At 38.0% G+C, this 18,395-nt stretch overlaps 1 protein-coding gene across 14 annotated transcripts in view; it reads left to right on the plus strand.

The window, feature by feature from the left end:
* The window catches only part of SPAG17 (sperm associated antigen 17), a 287,582-nt gene that overhangs the window by 81,085 nt on the left and 188,102 nt on the right, over positions 1-18,395 (plus strand). For 12 of the 14 annotated variants that reach the window (XR_013159174.1, XR_013159175.1, XR_013159176.1 and 9 more), the window contains 3 exons: positions 10,636-10,822; positions 12,317-12,511; positions 14,327-14,508. Coding sequence is in view for 4 of the 14 variants with exons in the window: in XM_077119739.1 (XP_076975854.1) it covers positions 10,636-10,822; positions 12,317-12,511; positions 14,327-14,508 (564 nt within the window). In the remaining 10 variants the exon portion in view is untranslated. Of the gene's footprint in view, positions 1-4,584; positions 5,259-10,635; positions 10,823-12,316; positions 12,512-14,326; positions 14,509-18,395 lie in introns of those variants that run through there. The other 2 variants (XR_013159182.1, XR_013159183.1) reach the window with 2 other exon arrangements.

An 18,395-nucleotide genomic window follows, 5' to 3' on the forward strand; every position in this document is an offset into this window, starting at 1 on the left:
ATTATTTGCTTGGCATTTTTTTGAAATGTAGAGTATAATAATACAGTTATGAGATTCTGAAGATATGGGAATAAGCTTAATTTACATATAGAGAAGTTGAGAATCTTACAGAAATGGAGTTTGAATTTTAGATATTAAAAACAAAACAGAACTAATAGCTGCAGTAGAAACTCAGAGCAATTAAGAGCCAAGAATTACATCATCTCATTGATGTCTTCATTATATGGGGCATCCAAAGCACAAGCCCCAGATCTCTGAGTCGTATCTATATGAGTAAGTGTTAAATAAATTGATGAAAACTTACTGGAATGGAGTACTCTCCAGAAATGCCTTTCATAAAGGCTGAATTAAGGGAGTTGGCTGAAGGGTGCTATTATCTGTGTTAATTTCAGCAACACCACACGGAGGTCAGTTGGAACAATTGAGGTTAATGCCTGTGAGCCAGAGATTTTAGCTGAAAGCAAAATAAGTATAAAATGTGCAAAATTGACACCATGCTGTGAATTAGACAATGAAAAGGGAAAAAGAACGTCACCCACTCTCTCTTTCCTGAAGTGACTGGCTCTTCAGCTTTTTAGTATCACCATGAAATCTTCGTAAATGTTTTCTATCAAATGCTAATTATATTGTTTACATCTGTACAACCCAAAGAGTGTTTTGTATGTTCTGTATTTACTTTTGAAATTGTATTTTTTAAAATGAATTCTTAAAAAAGTAATAATAGAAAATACAAGGGAGAAAATGGGGGCAAAAATAACTACTATAATTAGGTCCCTGTCTTTTTCCCCAATAGAGCAAATGTAATATATTGCTATATATATATATCTGATTCAGTTTCATTTAGTCAAAATTAAATAAATGGTAAATAATACAGTTTCAGTTGCTAAATACAGTAAGAATATCATTATTTAAGAATCCATTAATTTTAATAATTTGTAATACTTTAGTCTGGGCTATGCTTAACATTGTTTTTGCTTTGTCCATGAAGAAAACTTCCTGGCTAAATACTATAAGTAATAATACAAGAAAAAGTGTTTCTTAGAAGAACACAACTTTAAAGGCTTTAATGTTTGAATTTCTGGGAGGCAAATGCCTGCCTCTCTTTGCAAGTGAATTAAAACTATTTGAAAACATTTAGCTTTTTGAAAATACCTTGTTAATTACTTCCAAATATACACACCAGGAGAAAAATGTACTGTATCTATAAACATATTTTTGCATTTCAGAACTTCTGAATATGACTGTCACAATTAGTCCTAAATTAACCAGGTTGTTATGTCTTAAAATTTGAATAAGAGAGCTTTATGTTTAGAAATGAATTTTCCTTACATATATCAACATTATTTCAATATTTACCCTGCATTTTTAGCTCTATTATTATCATCCTGTTGTTAATTCAACAAATATTTGTTGAATCTTTACATTGCACTAGGCACATCACATAAATTCCCACAATGTTCATTTTAATTTTAAAATAATTGGTTAGTTTCTGTTGTTGTCTGTGTTTTAATGTAGTCATCATCTCAATATTATATTTCACTCTCATTTTTACTTCTTTTTAATTCCAATTTCTATATTGTGTATTAATTATGAAAATTTGTTAAAAACCAAAACACTTAATTGTGAATCAAGATATTTTAACTATATTGAGAATTCAACTAAAGAAGACATTTAGCCATCAAAAAAAGATGGAAAATAATTGCAACAGAACAATAAGCATTAACCATTTAAATAATCAACCAAACTATATCCAACTTTGCAAGCCTCTGAATTGCATTCAGAATATTTGCATAGGCTTTAAGAAAACAAGATATATTTCTACTGTAGTTTTAATTGGGGAATTCAAAAAGCAAATCCATATTTTCCTGGATATTTTTAGAGAACATAACTTTTTATAAAGCACACCATTTGTTTTTGTTCCTAGTTTATATACTTAATACAAACTACCTTATTTCTGATGTCCTAGAAATAACAAAAAGCAAGATATACAATAGAGAAATGGTAGCAGTAAATTTTACTTAAGGTAAGAAAATTAAAAGCTCCTAAGTTTGATAGTATATCCTAATGAAGCCACAAACAGTTGAAAGTGTCCTCCAAAGGAGAGACAAATAGAAATTAGGGTGGCTCTTGCAGACGTTTTCCAGCTCCCTCCAGGAGAAACCCTGACACACTGGAAACCAGCCAACGTAATGCCATTTGTGTGTGTGTGCTTTGTTTTAAAAGAAAGGCCATAGGGACATACCAGGAAATTACAGGCTGGTTAGTTTTGGTTTAGTTGTGGTTAAAATCTTCAGAAACTATTTTAAGAAATCAAATAGAGGAAGAGCCAGAACTCTGTTTAGAGGGTCCCATGTGGTTTCAGGAAAGGAATAACTTGCCTCACTAACTGCATGGAATTCTTTGAGGCTGGATTATCGAAATGAGGATACTATCAACAAAACTGTTGGATCTAAGGAGCCATAAAAACCCAGCAATTCAGGGGAAATAACTTCCCAACTGGCTTACCAATAGAGTAGTGCTTTTGTAATTGGAATGCTTTTGATTAATGAAAACTTTTTATGAACTTCAGGAAAAATGTAAAAGAAATGCTTATTTAAAATAGAGTAGCATGTGGAAATACAGGATAGCTACAGTTAAAACAGCTAATAATAATAGCTTCCATTATTGATGCTTGGTACTGTACTAAACCCTTTACATATGTTCTATCATTTAATCCTGGAAGCAACTTTATGAGGTATAGGATATTATTCCCAATTTACAGATGGGAAGGTTGGAGGTGTGAAAAGTTAAGTAACTTTCCCAAGGCCAAACAACTACTGAGTGGCAGGGCTGAGATTCAAATCCAAAACTGTCAAACTCCAGTCATCATATTCTTAACCACTGGGCATACCACTCCCAATAATTACACATCTCAATAATTATGCAAAATGCAATTCTTGGTTCACAATCAGTAGAGTGCCTACCCAGAGATGTTTCCTTGTAGGAGCAATACTTTTCTCAGTCATCAACTAACAGTCCTATTGCCCCATTAATTATATTGCATACAACATCCTGAAGCTAAATGTGAGGACAGAGGTCAAAGAAAGGAATGAAGCTCACCAAGGATGAAGGCCGTTGAGCTAACCAACCACTGATTCTCAGGGAATCCTAACTTAATTTCCAGATCTGCCCCCCATAACCAGAAATGACCCAGTTTCTGGAAGTGTCTCTTAGAACTAGAATTCCTGAGATTATTTCAAACATGCCCACCCCTTCTCCCTGCCCTTCTGAATGGGTGAGGTGGCACAGCATTGGATGATCAAAGTAGCTCAAAGTCACATGGGCTAGAATCCTGCAAGAGGAGATGTCACCTAGGCATCAGACCCACCCCCCTCATCACCACCAACGCACAGAGATATTGCCATGTTCTGATCTCATGGATCAAGAGTCACACCCAGGAAATGGCCATGCAGTACCCAGCACATGCTGCAGAGCTCTAAATCTTGCATCATTTGTTCAAGTGAATCAAAAACTTTCCTAGGCTTATACTTCTTTCACCATAGCAGTTCTCTGGAGAAGCAAGGTCCTAACTCAGGTTCATACATTATGCTTTCTATCGGGATGGGGGTAGGAGGAATGGAATAACCAGAAAATATAGAAAAGGCAATACAAAGAATTCATAATGTCATATCCTTATTACAGCTAATTTTAACATCTGGGTATGTTTCTTTACAGTGGTTTTATTTCCTTATATGACTGTAATCAGTGTGAAATGTTTTTAAATCCAGCTTTTTTCAATTTAAATATATTATTGTGATTTTGACTCATTACCACAGTACCTACGTTGATCATTATTATTGACTATGTGATATTCTATTGCTTAAACTATAATTTTCTTAATCGTTCCTCTATTGTTGAACTCAAATTATTTCCATATTTTTCATAATGGACAATGTTGTGATGAACAACTTTGTTTATATGGCATATTCCATGTTTGGAAAATTTCCTTAACAGAGACTTATAGAAATGGATTAACTGGGCCCAAAACTGTTTCCATAAGCTTGTGCTTTCCAAAGTGGGTTCTATGACCATTAGATCTGGACAGTTCTCTGTGAAAAGATGGTCTCATGGTCAAATGGGATTCCCTGTGTGTTATATATTCCTCTTGGAGAGTTACACTTCACACTAGCCTATCAAAGACAGAGGAGTATTATGAAAAGAAATCTGTTTAATTTTTATAAATTACTCTTTTCCAAACTTTTGACCCCATCTAATTCCCTTCGGCACATCTATTGGCCTTCCACCATCTGGGACCAGCAGAATAGATTGTTTACAAGGGAAAGTGATATCTTGAATCGCTTCTTAAGAGAGAACTAGACTAGCACTCAGAAGACCCAGTTCCTCCTGTACCACATACTAATGGAGTGGTCGTTGTCACCTAACCTCCATGAACATGTTTTATTGTCTGTATCTGTAATAGTACCATTGCACCACATATGTAGGTGCATTATAGAAGGTGAAATAGAGCTAGTTACCATCAGTTTCACAAACGTTCATCGTTTGCATCTTTCTCATGGTGAGGAATAGCATAATGAATGCCTACAAATTAAATTTGCATTTTGACAGTAAGAAGTTGTTTAGAAATAAAATGCAATCTAAAATATTTTGAAGTGTCAAATACCTAAGTGGCCCTGTTATAGAGAGGGAGAATTTTGTGAAAAAGGGAGAATAACTTGAGATTAAGGATTTTCAGTAGGGATCATTTGATTTTCAACTGAGTATGTGAAATGCTAACTTTTTTTTGCGATTGCTAGGACCAGAACCCCACATCTGCTATGTAGGCTTCACTGGTTAAGAAATCTCAATTCTTATCCAAAACCTTCTCCTCGCAGTAGGAGGCATCCAGATGCTTGCTGTGCGCACTGCAGTTTTAGAGAATATGTATTCTGTAATGAGCTTGACTCTCCCTTCGTATGCTGGGGAACATGTGTTTCCAGAACATGAAGGAGAAAGGGGCCTTTTGGATACACCCTTCTCACATTCTTGCCTTGAGTTGGCAAGAGTTCTCTCTATCTCTTTAAGTTTTGAGCAGGTGACCACAGTATGGGAACATGCATGCTCTGTTATCCAGAAGCAAGGAAAAAGAGAAGGCGTTTGTGTGAGCAGACTTCTTTTATGATTTAAAAAGGGGTCAACTTTGCGGAATGCTTAGCAAATCTGGTTCACCCCCCAAATCCCAAGATTTACACCTGTATTTTGGAAACGTGAGAGAATAGAAGGTAAGGGAAGAAAAGAAAAGAGGTGATTTTCCTATGATTGGGGCTTGATAGAAAAGGGTTTTTCATCTTTGGAACAGCCCTCCAACCAGCCAGTCGATGTCTAGAACTAGAAGGGAGAAGGGACTTCCTTGGTTCAGCTTGAATCTGTTACAGCCTGGGTCTGGGAGGAGTAGAAAACATACTGAATAGGGGTGAGAAATTGGTAGATCACATCTCGAATCAATAGTGTGGGAGCTAAAGGGACTTGGTGGGGTAAGGAGCAGGTTCAGAGATCTACCAAGAACTTTTTTTCATGAACCGCAGCTCACAAGGACACAGGTGTCTCCATTTGTTTCTTTTTCTCTGTGGGATGATTTCCCCACCCCAGAGAATCCCCTCACTATCCCAGAAATTACATAACATTATTTTTTTGAAATTCTACCAATTGTAGATTTATCCGCATAATGTGGAAAATGCAGGTATCTTCATCTCCACCCAGCTCTGTGGATGGTGGCATTTGGTGATTTATGTGAATGCTTTATATTTTCCCACTTCCTCAACAATGATTATTAATTTTATAGACATTTCTCAGGATTTATAAGAGCCCTCCTTAAAAATAGTTTTGTTAAGTGGGGGAGGTAGATGTTGACCTTCGGTGTTAATATAAATTAGTTTAAAAGATGCTTTTCCCCAGTAATATTTATTTTAACTTTAGAATAATTTCAGTTAAAATTCTTTCTTCTTTGGAGTGTGGGCCACAGAGCTAGACTGGCCCACATTTGCCACTTACTTTTTTAATGGAACAGTTGCTTGTCTTCACTAAGCCTCTGTTTTCTGATTTGCAAAATAAGGATGATATTCTACCATTTGCTACTGTATAGGCTTCCTGAGATAAAGTATTCGACATACAGTAAGAACTCAATAAATAGAAACTATAATGATGATGACGATAATGATAGCAATGATTCAAATAGCCATTTGCTAATTGGCTACTGCTACTGTTATTGTCAATTTTACATCACAGGTAACATCAGCCTTAACTGGATATTTTCTCCCTATTGACAAGCTGTGTATAGAAGATCAAATTATCAGACAGTCAGTTATGTAGAGAATGTCAAGTCTAAATACTGGAGTTAATTTAATAGTTTGTGGCTCTGATAACCTTATATAGCCACCTGGCCATGGAGATACAACTTTCAGGTTGCCGAGTAAGAAGAGGACATCCTCTGCCCTGGACAATTTTGAGGAGAACTGCCATTCTCTGCCACTCTTATTCTCCTTTTTCTGTGGTTTCGTTGCTGAACAATCTTCTTCTTACTAGACTCTCAATTGCCTGATGATTATTTCCTCCACTTCAACTCAGCCACTCTCCTATGGCCACACCCTGAACTTTGCCATCACCAACTCTCTCATCACCTCCAAAATCTTGAGTGTTGGCCTCCAATTCTGTAACCTTGGCAATTTCCTATCCTTATCCTATTATTTGTCATCTAGTATACCTCCCACGAAATTTCTTCAGCCACATCATAACCTCCAATCCATGATCACACCATTTTCTATCCATTGCGCTCCCCCTGCTGTTTGGCTAGCTTAGAGTCTATGGTCCATATCAGCCACTTCTTCGTAAATTCTCAACTTGCTCTTCTCTCCTTCCATCACAATCAATCGACACATATTCCACCCCCACAGCCGCCAGGATACATTCAGTAGTCCACCATTTTCTATACCTAAGCAGCTACACATAGCCGAAGGAATTCATACAACTAGGCAAACTGGTTTTATTTTAAATCCACAGTCTCAAAATTTCCAATAAGCTCTCAACACTGACAAAGAGTCCTGCTCTGTTTCATCAGTGAGCTTGTTTCCCCACTCTCTGAGATGATTTCCTTCCATTATCTTCTCTATTCAAAACTTCTCTCTTACCTGCCCATTTTCAGTTGCTGACTTTTCTTCATGCTTCACTTGAAAAAATTAAAACATTCCCTCAACACCACCAAGGCCTCTGGCTTTCTTGCATCTGCATCCAGCCACCCACCTATCCTCTTCTTGCTCTTCTTATTAAACTGAGAAAGTGCCTGTGTACCATCAACTCCCAGTCACTGACATGTGATCTTGATCTTCTTCCACTTGCTTCCATCATATCCTCATTGTCCCCCTCTCTACTTGATTATTCCATCAGCCTACAGACATAACTCCCGACTTTCCATGCAAACGTATGTACAAGCATTAATCACATACCACCTGCTACCCACTAAACAACTCAAGAGTTCTGCTTCCCCTTCATAGCCAGATTTCTCATTGCCCATATACACAGTCCCCCTGTCATTATTACCCATTCTCTCATCAACTCCACACTGCTTCCACACTCCACCATATCTCTTTCGTCAGTGTCACTTACAGCTTCCAACACTTGTCTTTTTCCTTTCTTTGTCCCTCAATCCTTTGGCTTTAACCTCTATTTTTTTCCTACCTTTTTGGCCATTTTTTTGGCAACTCCTTCTCTGTCTTTTTTGCTGGCATCTCTTCCTATGTCAAATGGGTAAATGATGGAGTTCCCCAGAGCTTGACTCCAGGCTTTATCCTCATGTTTCTCAACTCTAACCTAAGGTGATCTAGTCTTTTTGCATGCAATTAACTACAATCTGTATGTTATCCACACCTGAATTTGCAACTGCAGCCAAATTTCTCTTCTGAGAAGAGACATGAATATTCAATTGCTTCCTTGATAACACAATTTTAGCAAAGCCACTCTTAATAGTCCACCTACCTTAAGTAAAATTATTTCTCTCCCCGTGTTCCCTATCTCCATAAGTGGAAACATCAGTACTCAGTTGCTCAAACTAAAATGCAGGGCATTGTCTTTGATGTTACCTCCTTATTCTCTCCTCATATCTAATATTCCAGCAACCCCTGCAGTTTCCAGTTTCGACATCCAAAATAGATCTCAAATCCATCTACTTTTCTCCACTCTGCCTACACCTCAATCTGAGTCACTGTTAGCTCTTATCTGGACTGCTGGAGTTTCCTTCTTGTTTCTGATCTCACGAGATCATAGTACTCCCCAACTTAAAACCCTTCAAGGTCTTCCCACTGTGTTTTGAATGAAACAGAAACTTCTTAACCCATCCCGCCAAAGCCCTGAATGGACTGGCACCCACCCTGCCTCCCTCGTTTCACTTCGGGCTCTCTCCCCTAGCCCTTACACTCAGATCCTTTTGTTTCCTTAAACACAGCTAAAGCTGACATGCTTCAGGATCTTTACACACACCCCTCCTCTCCTTCTCGTGCGGATAGTTTCTCATCTTTAAGGTCTTTTGTTCAAATGTCACCTCCTTGGAGAGGCCTTCCATCCCCAACCTATCTAGAGAGGTCTCTTCAAATGTGTTTCTATTACTACATGATATTTTAGCCTTCATCAGATTCATGAAAATCTGTGGCTCTTTGTTTGCTTCTATGTTTTTATCTTTCTTCCCCAATAAGTTGTGAGCTTAAGAAGACAGAGCCCAGCCTGCTTTGTGCACCAATTTATGCCTGGTACAGAGAGAAATGCAAAGGCCCTTTCACAGCTCTGTACCTTACCTGTGCTCTCCTCTCTGCCTCTAGTCCAAGGCTTTGAATGATATCTCTAGCATCTGGGGATGTTCCCCTTTGCTCTTGAGGGAACCTGGCACAAAAATGGCTGATCAGAAAAAAATGTTCATTGAAAGAATGAATGGGCAAATAAATACTGGTTTCCTACATGTTTTCAGAGCTTCTGTGCTCTGTGATTTCTGACTGTTGAGATTACTTCATTCATGTCATTGGGGCTAGAAGAGACAGGCTGTTGTGAAATTTGGCCAGCTTGACTTTGCAATGCCCTCCTTCCCTTTAACCCCTCTTTTCCTGTCTAGCGCTGACCTGTGCCCTTTAACCTGCACTTCTGTCCGAGGACATACTGTTTTCTATCTCTGTCTCCAGCTTTTAAGAAGTTTTATTTATTTGTTTATTTATTTGTATGCTATATGGCAGGGGTCACATTTCATTCTTTTTCCATGTGAGTAGCCTGTTATTACAGCACCATTTGTGGAATTATTTTTTTTTTTGTTCGGTTTTATTGTTTGTTTGTTTGCTTGTTTGTTTTTGGCAAGTGGATGGACCTGGAATTGAACCTGGGTCTCTCGCATAGGAGGCGAGAATTTTACCACTGAACTACCCTTGCACCCCCAGAAGGCTTTAATTTTGCCACTTGTAAAATTGGATTGTTGTATCCACATTGAACTTCACTTCATTTTCTAGAAATGATGGGGCCCTTTCATAATCTGTACCCCCACCCCCACCCCAAGAATGGAGTGACACTTCTATTCTCTGCTGTTTCCATCTTCTGTTGAGGGCCAAGTTCTGGGGGTAGCCTAGGTTTGCCCCACTGGGGCCGTAGGTGCTTGGCACAGATTGCGAATCCGCGGGCACCACTGACACTGCCTCAGGGGCCAAAGATGAACTACATCCTCAGAGCCGTGGGCAGCAGGAGGCGCACAGTGCAGGGGGAGCCTTTCTTGCCTCTTCCATGCTGCAGCCCCTTAGACGAGTGCCCAGCCAACAGGTCTTCCACTGTTCCCCTTTTGTGACCTCAGGGATATATACAGGTATTAGAGCTCGAGATGTCATTGTAATAATTTGTTTAACTTGTATTATTTTCATTTTTATAGAGTATGGAAAAAATATTATTGTAATCATATTCTGTATCTTCTGAATGACCACATTATCACTAATTAATGCCATGCTATTTCAATGAACCAACTGATTTTTATTTATATGCACAGTAATTGAAAGACTAGTTACATTATGGTATAATGCATGAAGGTTTCAGTAATCATTTGGAAAGAAAAAATAGTTAAAAAACTAGATTTTTACATGGCTTGAGGCAATCTAAGCATGCCCCAAGCAGCGTGTAAAGAATTCACATTGACAACTGATGTTTTGTGCTGATTCCATCACTGAATATATCAACAAGCAGGCATTTATTACATTATCGGCACATATTTAAGAAGCAGTATAATGAAAATAACTTGTTAGTGCTTGGTTTCCAAAAAAGCCTTTTAACCTTTAAAAATGGTCAATGTTTGGGCAGTGCGATGGTGGCTCAGTGACACATTTCTCACCTGCCATGCCAGAGACCCGGGTTCAGTCCCTGGTGCCTGAACATGTTAAAAAAAAAAAAGGCCAGTGCATTACTTAACTATGAAAAACTTTACCATGAGGTTTTAGAGAAAACGTCTCTTTCCATTTTCCTTTTTAGTTTTAATATTTGTTTTATTTTGCCTTTAGTGAAATAAAGAATTGATTCACCTGATAGTAGAAAAACCATTGTTTGCTCACTGTGTGATTCATGGGAAATACAAAAAGAATTCTCTCTTTCCAGGTTATAGAAGACAGATTTAAGTTAGAAAAGGATAAAGGAAAAGGAAAATCTCTGAAGGAGAAAAAGGCCCCAAATGCCAAGGTTGCCAAAGGAAAGGGAAAGGAGCAGCCTGAGGCAAGCACAACAGTGAAAAAATCTACCCAGTTAAAACGGAGGGGAGAAGAAGATGACACCAAACATTACATTGGTCAGTGATATGCAGCATGTGTTGGTCTCCTTTCACTTCTCACTTTACTATCTATGAAGTAACTCGGGAGAAAGCATTCCAATAACTATGCTTAATCTTTTCTAGCCTTTTCTCACTTTATAAAACCATAAATCACTTACTACCCAGGACACCCTAATAGAAAGATATTTCTATTCTCAATTCATTTGTGATTTCAACAAACATCTACTTAGCATATGTTGCACGAGGCACCTTCACATACTGCAAGTAAAGGATGCAATTCCAGGCATTTGTGTCACCAGAGAGCTTAATGTCATTGGGAGCATAAAGGAAAGTAGATATAAGGGTAATGCAAAGTAAAAAGTTATTTTTATCATGAGAGAAACACAGAATCAGCAGTAATAAAATAAGAGCAGTTAATTTGTGACTCAGGCAGAACCCATGGCTTCCTGACCCACTTTTCACACTTCAATTTGTCCCACTATCAATTTGTCCTAGATAGAGCAACTAGAATTTTCTTTCATTTAGATTATTGGCATACTCCAAAATGAATGCGAATGAAGCTACCTGTTATTGTCAGCATTGCATTTAAATGAGATGTCTGGCTTTCACACCCTTTGCCAATCAACTCCCCTCTCATATCTCTGCTTTAAACCTACTAGACTTAGAACCTGTGATATTATGGATTCCAAGGGCAATATTAGCATTGATTTGTTTAGTGATAGAAGACAAGTTGCTACTTAGAAGTTAAAACTTTGTGCATCTGTTGCACTATTTGTAAATTGATTTTAAGGGGTTGTTGTGAAATCTAATGCCTTCATGTAATATCATGGACTATCAGTATTGAAATATAACTCTTATTCTCATGCCCCACGATATCAGTTTATAAGTTATACTCATGTTTTTAATATTAATAAAACAGTATAACTAAGGCATAACAGGGAAGAAAAATTTTAGGAAAGCATATAGTATGAATTTTAAAAATTTAATGCAACAAATACATAATTGCTAAATAATGGGGACAGCATCCACACCTATAGCCATAAATATACACAGCCCTCTAGGAAGGAGCACGTCCATATCCAATATTTCCCTCTACTGTAAACACCTCTACTTATAAAATAACCATAAAGCTGTAGCTACTCGTAATTCAGGAGTAAAGCCAGATGTTGTTCAAAAAAGGTTAGAAACAAAAAAACGTACAGCCTAAACTTTGACAAAGACCCAAGCACACATTTTCCACGACCACAGGCTCCTAGTATGTTTGTCCTCCTATTACATGTATGTTTCATTTGCAAAAGTGATTTAATGTTTTGTAAAATGACCACCACCTCCTTACTGGAAGGGCAGTAATGAAAACCAGTCAACATGACTGCGTTCCAGCCAACTGGACTGTTTTGGGCAAGCCAGAGGGATTATAGATGCATGCATAATGCATATAGCCATTGAATTGGCTGAGTGCAACCTGTTCTTTCTTAAAATGACGGCTGCTCCTTTTTGTGGTATTTCGAACAGATGATGAGCCAGATGATGGTGCCCAACATTACATTATAGTTGTGGGCTTCAACAATCCTCAGCTATTAGCGATTATGACTGAGCTTGGCATTCCCATAAGCAGCGTGATTAAAATATCTTCAGAGAATTATGAACCTCTGCAGACACACCTGGCAGCAGTTAGCCAGCAGCAGGAAGTTTTTCTTCAGCCAGAAGGTATGCAGTTTGCTACACGACTTACTGTTCTTAAAGCTGAAGCCTTCGATATTACCCACTGCCTTTAAAGTACAAATACTTTTTTCTGTCCAAAATATGGCCATACAATGCATGCATTATTAAACCCTTTCAAGACTTTGATATGCTGTTTATTCTGCTTGCACTAGCTAAGGGTTGTAAATTTCACAAACAAAAATCATACTCTGTGCTTAATATCCTGTGTTGCCACAGAGAACATAGCCTGTGCGTCAGAAGACTTGGTTATCCAACTGCATTTCTCAGAAGCAGCTGGTCTATAACTTTTACCTAAAACTTTGGCTGGATGGAGCAACTGTAGTTCATCTGTTGTTCCAGAAGCCACAGTCCCCAAATGACCCAAGGGATGTCAGCAGCTTGGATTCTTGCCCTGCTCTGTTACTGGCTTATTGCAATAAGCTGGAGAACATGCTTTGTCTTCCTGGTCTAGGAACTTGCAGGGTGAAATCCTGACCACCTTACCATTCAGCTATTTTGAGCCTCCGGGTCTTCATCTAAGGGAATTGAACTAGACTCTCTCTGTGGGAAGTGAACAAAAGTCTACTGTATAGTTTAAGTACAGAACTAGATTCAATGTCAGCCTGAATAGATCTTGAAGCCCAAGTTCTTTCTGCTCTATGAAATTGCATTTACTGTTTTTTTAAATATCATTTGCACAGTGCTTTGTGACTTACCCAGCCACACCCCAATTTCTTTAGCTCTACTTTTTAAATTGTTATTCAAAGTTGGAAATGACTATCCGCAAGAATGATAAAGCTGCCATTCATTGGGTATATGCACTTTGACTAAGCTCATCACTAAGGGCTTTAAGTACTTTGATTTGTGTAATTTTCACAACAACCCTCAGAAGTGTTCTTTAATATTTTAATTTACCAAAAAGGACTCTCAGCCTATAGGCAGCTATTAGGTAAAATAGTTAGGATTCAAACTCAACCTATCCCTGATTATCTCAAAGGGCAATTACAGTGTTAAACAATGTGTTACTGGAGACAGCATAAGCTTCAAACACAGTACCTCTATTAAAATATTTTATATGTAAAATTAAAAATAACAGAAAAATAAGCTTTACAGAAGATACTTTACAGTATCTCTATTAAAATATTTAAGATGTAATAATAAAAATAACAGAAAAATAGCCTTTACAGAAGAATAATGAGATATTGGTAATAGAACCTACTAATTAATTATAGATGTTTTATTAATGTCTAAATATTTCAAACAAATTTTCATGTGTAAATTAACAGAAATATGCCATTATTTTGAAGCCCTAGCACAAATACTCAGAGAAACTTGTAGCTATTTTAGCATGACCAAAAGTTAACTGAAATCTAAATGACTGCTCCAGTCAGCTTTTAGCCATTTGAGAAATAGAAGTGGATTGACTGCATTTCTAACCAGTTAGGCAGAAAACAAGCATAGGTGGCCCAGAAGTGATTTGGCAGAAATGTTGATCACAAGTCCTATGTATAGATGCCGGCTAAGAGCTGTGGGAACACTGAACATATTTAGCTCTCAAAATGTGTGACCTTGTTATAATCTGTCTGGGCCTCAATTAAAAATGGAGAGGTGGGACAAGCTCATACTCAATATCCACTTCAGAAGTCAAATCCTATGATTTCATAATTGTATGATCTGCTTCCAAAAACTTCTCAAAATTATATTTCTCTATGTTTGCTACTGTGCAGACATCTTGCAATGCATATGACTCTCTTTGTCCATTTAAAGTGGGAAGAAATTCAACACTCATTTTTTTTAGTATAAACACATTGCTGTTATTAGATACAGAAGTTGAAAAAGAGAAGAAAGAGAATGCCGAAAAAGAACTTGAAATTTTCTGGAAGTACTTGGATCCAATCCTGAATAATGAGAAACCTGAAACAAATCTCTTTGATGTTGCTCGGCTTGAATACCTGGTCAAAGAACAGGACTTTCCTTCCGACTGGTCCGATGGCGAAATGATGGTCAGTCCACATGTTAGTCAAGTAAATGGCCAAAATGTGTGACACTGTGGTTCCATTTCCCACACTCATTCAGTCCACAGACATCTACTGAGCCTGGCTGTGGACATGGCTTTGTGCTAGGCTCTTTTGCCTTCAAGACAATGATTACATTGAATACCAATGAAGGGTAAACCCTGCTTCTTTAGCCTTTAGGGCATGAACTAATGGCAAAGAATAAAATGTAGATGAAGATACAGGATGGTAATTCTTTTATTTAATGATATGTGGCTTTGCTTCTAAGTTATTAAAGTCTTAGTACATAATATATTAATGGTGCAAGTAATAAACTACACAGATTATTGAATTCTGTATCTATGTATTCAAGTTCAAATATTATTTTTCTAGGCCCCTGAATTTATTGTCAGCATTGTCTTCTTAATGTATTTGGCCAACAAGGTCTCTCTTAATAGGATGACTTGACCCCAGCCCAGGCATTTCCTGAGAGCATTTACTGGCATCTGTTATTGACAGGCTTGTAGAGAGGAAAGACTAAAACCATAAAATGGAGAAGCAATAACATACCTCTAAGTGCTCAGTTATGTGAGACACTCTGTAAGTGTCATATTAATTCAGAGAAAGAAAAAATGAGATGCTTTGAAAAATAGTGAATGCCAGATACATGAGGGTGTTTATATATATATATATATATATATATCAAGTGACTACTTATCAAAGATGTTGTAGAACATAGTCAGGCATTCCTCTGTTATGGAAAGCGTCTCATGTCTATTTCTGATTGAATTCCCTGTCTGACCAAACAGAGACCCCGTAGTATTGACTCCCCCAAAGGATATGTATTTCATCATCAAGAGAACTAAAGTGAAAACAGAGGTGTGGGGAGTTACAATACAAAGGAGTGCCCTGAAGGGAGCTAGGCATAGTGGGGTGAAGAGGGTGTGACAGGGTGTCTGTGTATAGTGACTGTGGGCAGCTGACTAAGAGAAGAGTGAGATCAGAGCCTGGAGCGATTCCTGAGCCAGAGCAGGGATCCCATGGCCATTGGGACTTTGTGAGTCCCTGATCCTATTACCTCCAGATGGTTGTGCATTTGATGAAGAAAAGGGAAATACTGAGAGAGAGGTCCAGATTTGAACCTTAAAAGTTGGATGTGATTTGAATAAATGGCAAAGAGGATTAATGGGTGGATTCATTTGCATTATAACAACTCAACATAAAGCGTTAAGTCACTATATAGAAATAGAACCCTTAAGTCTGATACCTTTTCAACAGTAAGAATAAATACTAGCTTTATGTTATATGTGGAAAATGAAGCTGTACTTGGAAAAACTGCATCCAAAGGCAGAAAAATTGGTTACCCCGGACTCTCTTTGCTCTGCCTCTTTCTATCCCTTCACCTAGATATATTCAGCTTTCTGACTTTGACTTTTACTCCCCTGACTCCTAAACCTGAACTCAGAAAATAATTTGCTGCTATCTCTCCTTTTCTGCTTCATGTTAAATTTAGTCACTGTGTTTACTTATCTCAAGGGTGTTTCATCCTTTTTATTGGAATTCTGGATTACACTCAAGAAATGTTGGATATGTTTAGAGAAGAGGCCATTCCCTTGAAATCCTGAAATCCCACCTCAAAGCCTGCTTCCTACTTTTCCTTTCCATAGCCAGCTCATTCCCCAAACACATAAAATCCATGCCTAATAAGCCTACATACACAAATTTGTGTTTTGGAGAGATAGTCTTCTTCTCATTAAAGCCAAGACTTAGCTATACATCCTGTCAAAAACATGTACATTTCTGTTTCATGTACATTTTCCTAGGGCCTTGGAGATCTCAGCTTTATAGTGCCCAACCCATATATAGTTCAGAGGAGGCATCATAAAGAGTTTTCTAAGGTAGCCACAAACCAAGTACCTCTTGTTCTTGTTCCAGCTAGGACTCCCTTCTAGGTATCTTATCTATTCTCTAGGCACAGGCTGAGAAGAAGTGAAATATATCAAACCCAAGATGGAGTACAGTCCCTTGCTTCATTAGGACATGGACATGATCCTCAGAGCAGTGTCACAGTGTCAAAAGACCCACTCCATTTCTAGGATCCTGCTTCCTACTCCAGTGACCACAATTTTCTGTTTATTAGAAGATTTTAATCACTCGGTTCTTAAAGAAAATGGTAGTGGCTATAGTTTGCTTTTTAAAATATATAGAATAAAAGTATTCAAGTGGCCATTAAATTGCAGAGAAGCTATTTTTTGGTGAAAACATAGCAGCTTAGTTTGTATTTATAACTAGAAGATGAGTGCATTAGGGTGTTTAATTGGGTCGTATGAAGGTAACTCTTAGCACTGAAAGCATCCAGCTTTCCAAGGAGCCTTTTAGGGCCGTGCTGCCCTCTGGTCAGACTGATCTCTTATCAGTGAATTAGCAAATAGTTTTGAACAAATGCCAGAGTTGTGGTCTGGGTGTAAGAGCAGTAGTCTCTTGGAGCTGGGCATGCCTCTTCAAGCAATGAGTTCATGAGTGAGGACTTGGCATTGAGGACAATGGTGAAGGAGAGTCTTGAGAACAGTTCAGTCATAGGGTTATATTCTGGAAGTAAAGGCCAGTGGGCTTGATATTGAAGGTCAAATTCATTTTTAATTTAGGACCATTTAATAAAAATAAAAGTGGTAAATCTACTTCTAGTAGAAGTAGACTAAACTCATGATGTAAAAGTAAAGTACTCCTTGCCTCCTTTTAACACTGACTAGAGTGAACTTTTAAACCTGTCCACTCTCAGCTCTATTTATAAGTTGATAATGGCCTCAAATCCAAGGTAGGAGCCAGCCCAGCAATTCTCCTTCCTCTCTGAGAGGAGGAAAGCATTAGTAACTCTGGCTGCAAATAAGCAGGCTGTATTTCTGTTGAACCAAGGTATTGAAAGCTTTACATCAAATAAATGCCCATCAAGAAGTGCAAACTGCTCATGTAAGACATCTGCAACATCTCAAGGTAAGGCCTTGGTTGCTGAAATAATTTGCTGGCTTTTAGCATGTGATTTGCTATTTGATTTAAAACTGAATTAACTAAGCTAAGCTAAAGAATCCCTTGGTGGAGGCTTTACCATATTTTCTATAAATACAAACAAAAATAGTGTTTATATGCCAGAATTTGGGCAAAGAATTCCAAGTTGAAGCTTAGTTTGAGAATGCACAGTCTTGGAGAAGGCACCTGAAACACTGACTGATGAGTGTGCTTTGAGGAAGGAGCAGAGCCTTGTTCTTTGCTGGACTCCTGCCAGTCTGTGACTCACTGGCCCCACCAGAAGGTATCTCACTGTATCTTACCTCTTCAGCTCAGACATAGGACGAGACTAGTTAATCCTGCTTTGCTTCCAGGCAGACAGGCCTAGTGATCACAGCGCTTTTTTATTTGTGGAAGTTAAAGCACAGATAATGGAAGGATCTGATCTAGAATTTTCTTGCCAGCTCATAAAACTTGTGAATATTAGAGTAGCGGTAATCTATCGGGATGTCGTAGTGTTTTCCCTGGAGATCACACAGGTGAAAGGAAAGAGAGAGAAAGAGAAAAAAAGGAAGAAATATTAATTGCACATATACTACAGCAGACTTGAGTGAATGAGATATGAAGCTGAACAGGTGATTTCCACTGGGCTTCTTATGCAGCCAAGAAAGAAATCATTCAAACTCATCTTTGGCTGAGGATATCAAAATTTACATATCTAACAGCAAAATGTGCATTTTAGGAATTGAGATAACAAGAATATAGGTCATACTGCTGAAACCAATGAATAGAATTGTTCTGCTTTAGTTAAAGCATTAAATAGACTCTTTCAATGTTAGGCAGCCGTAAGGCCCTTCAAAAGGAACAGAAGGGCTGAGGTTCAATGGTTTAGG

This window comes from Tamandua tetradactyla, chromosome 11 (assembly GCF_023851605.1).
Source record: "Tamandua tetradactyla isolate mTamTet1 chromosome 11, mTamTet1.pri, whole genome shotgun sequence".
NCBI classification, from domain to species: domain Eukaryota; kingdom Metazoa; phylum Chordata; class Mammalia; order Pilosa; family Myrmecophagidae; genus Tamandua; species Tamandua tetradactyla.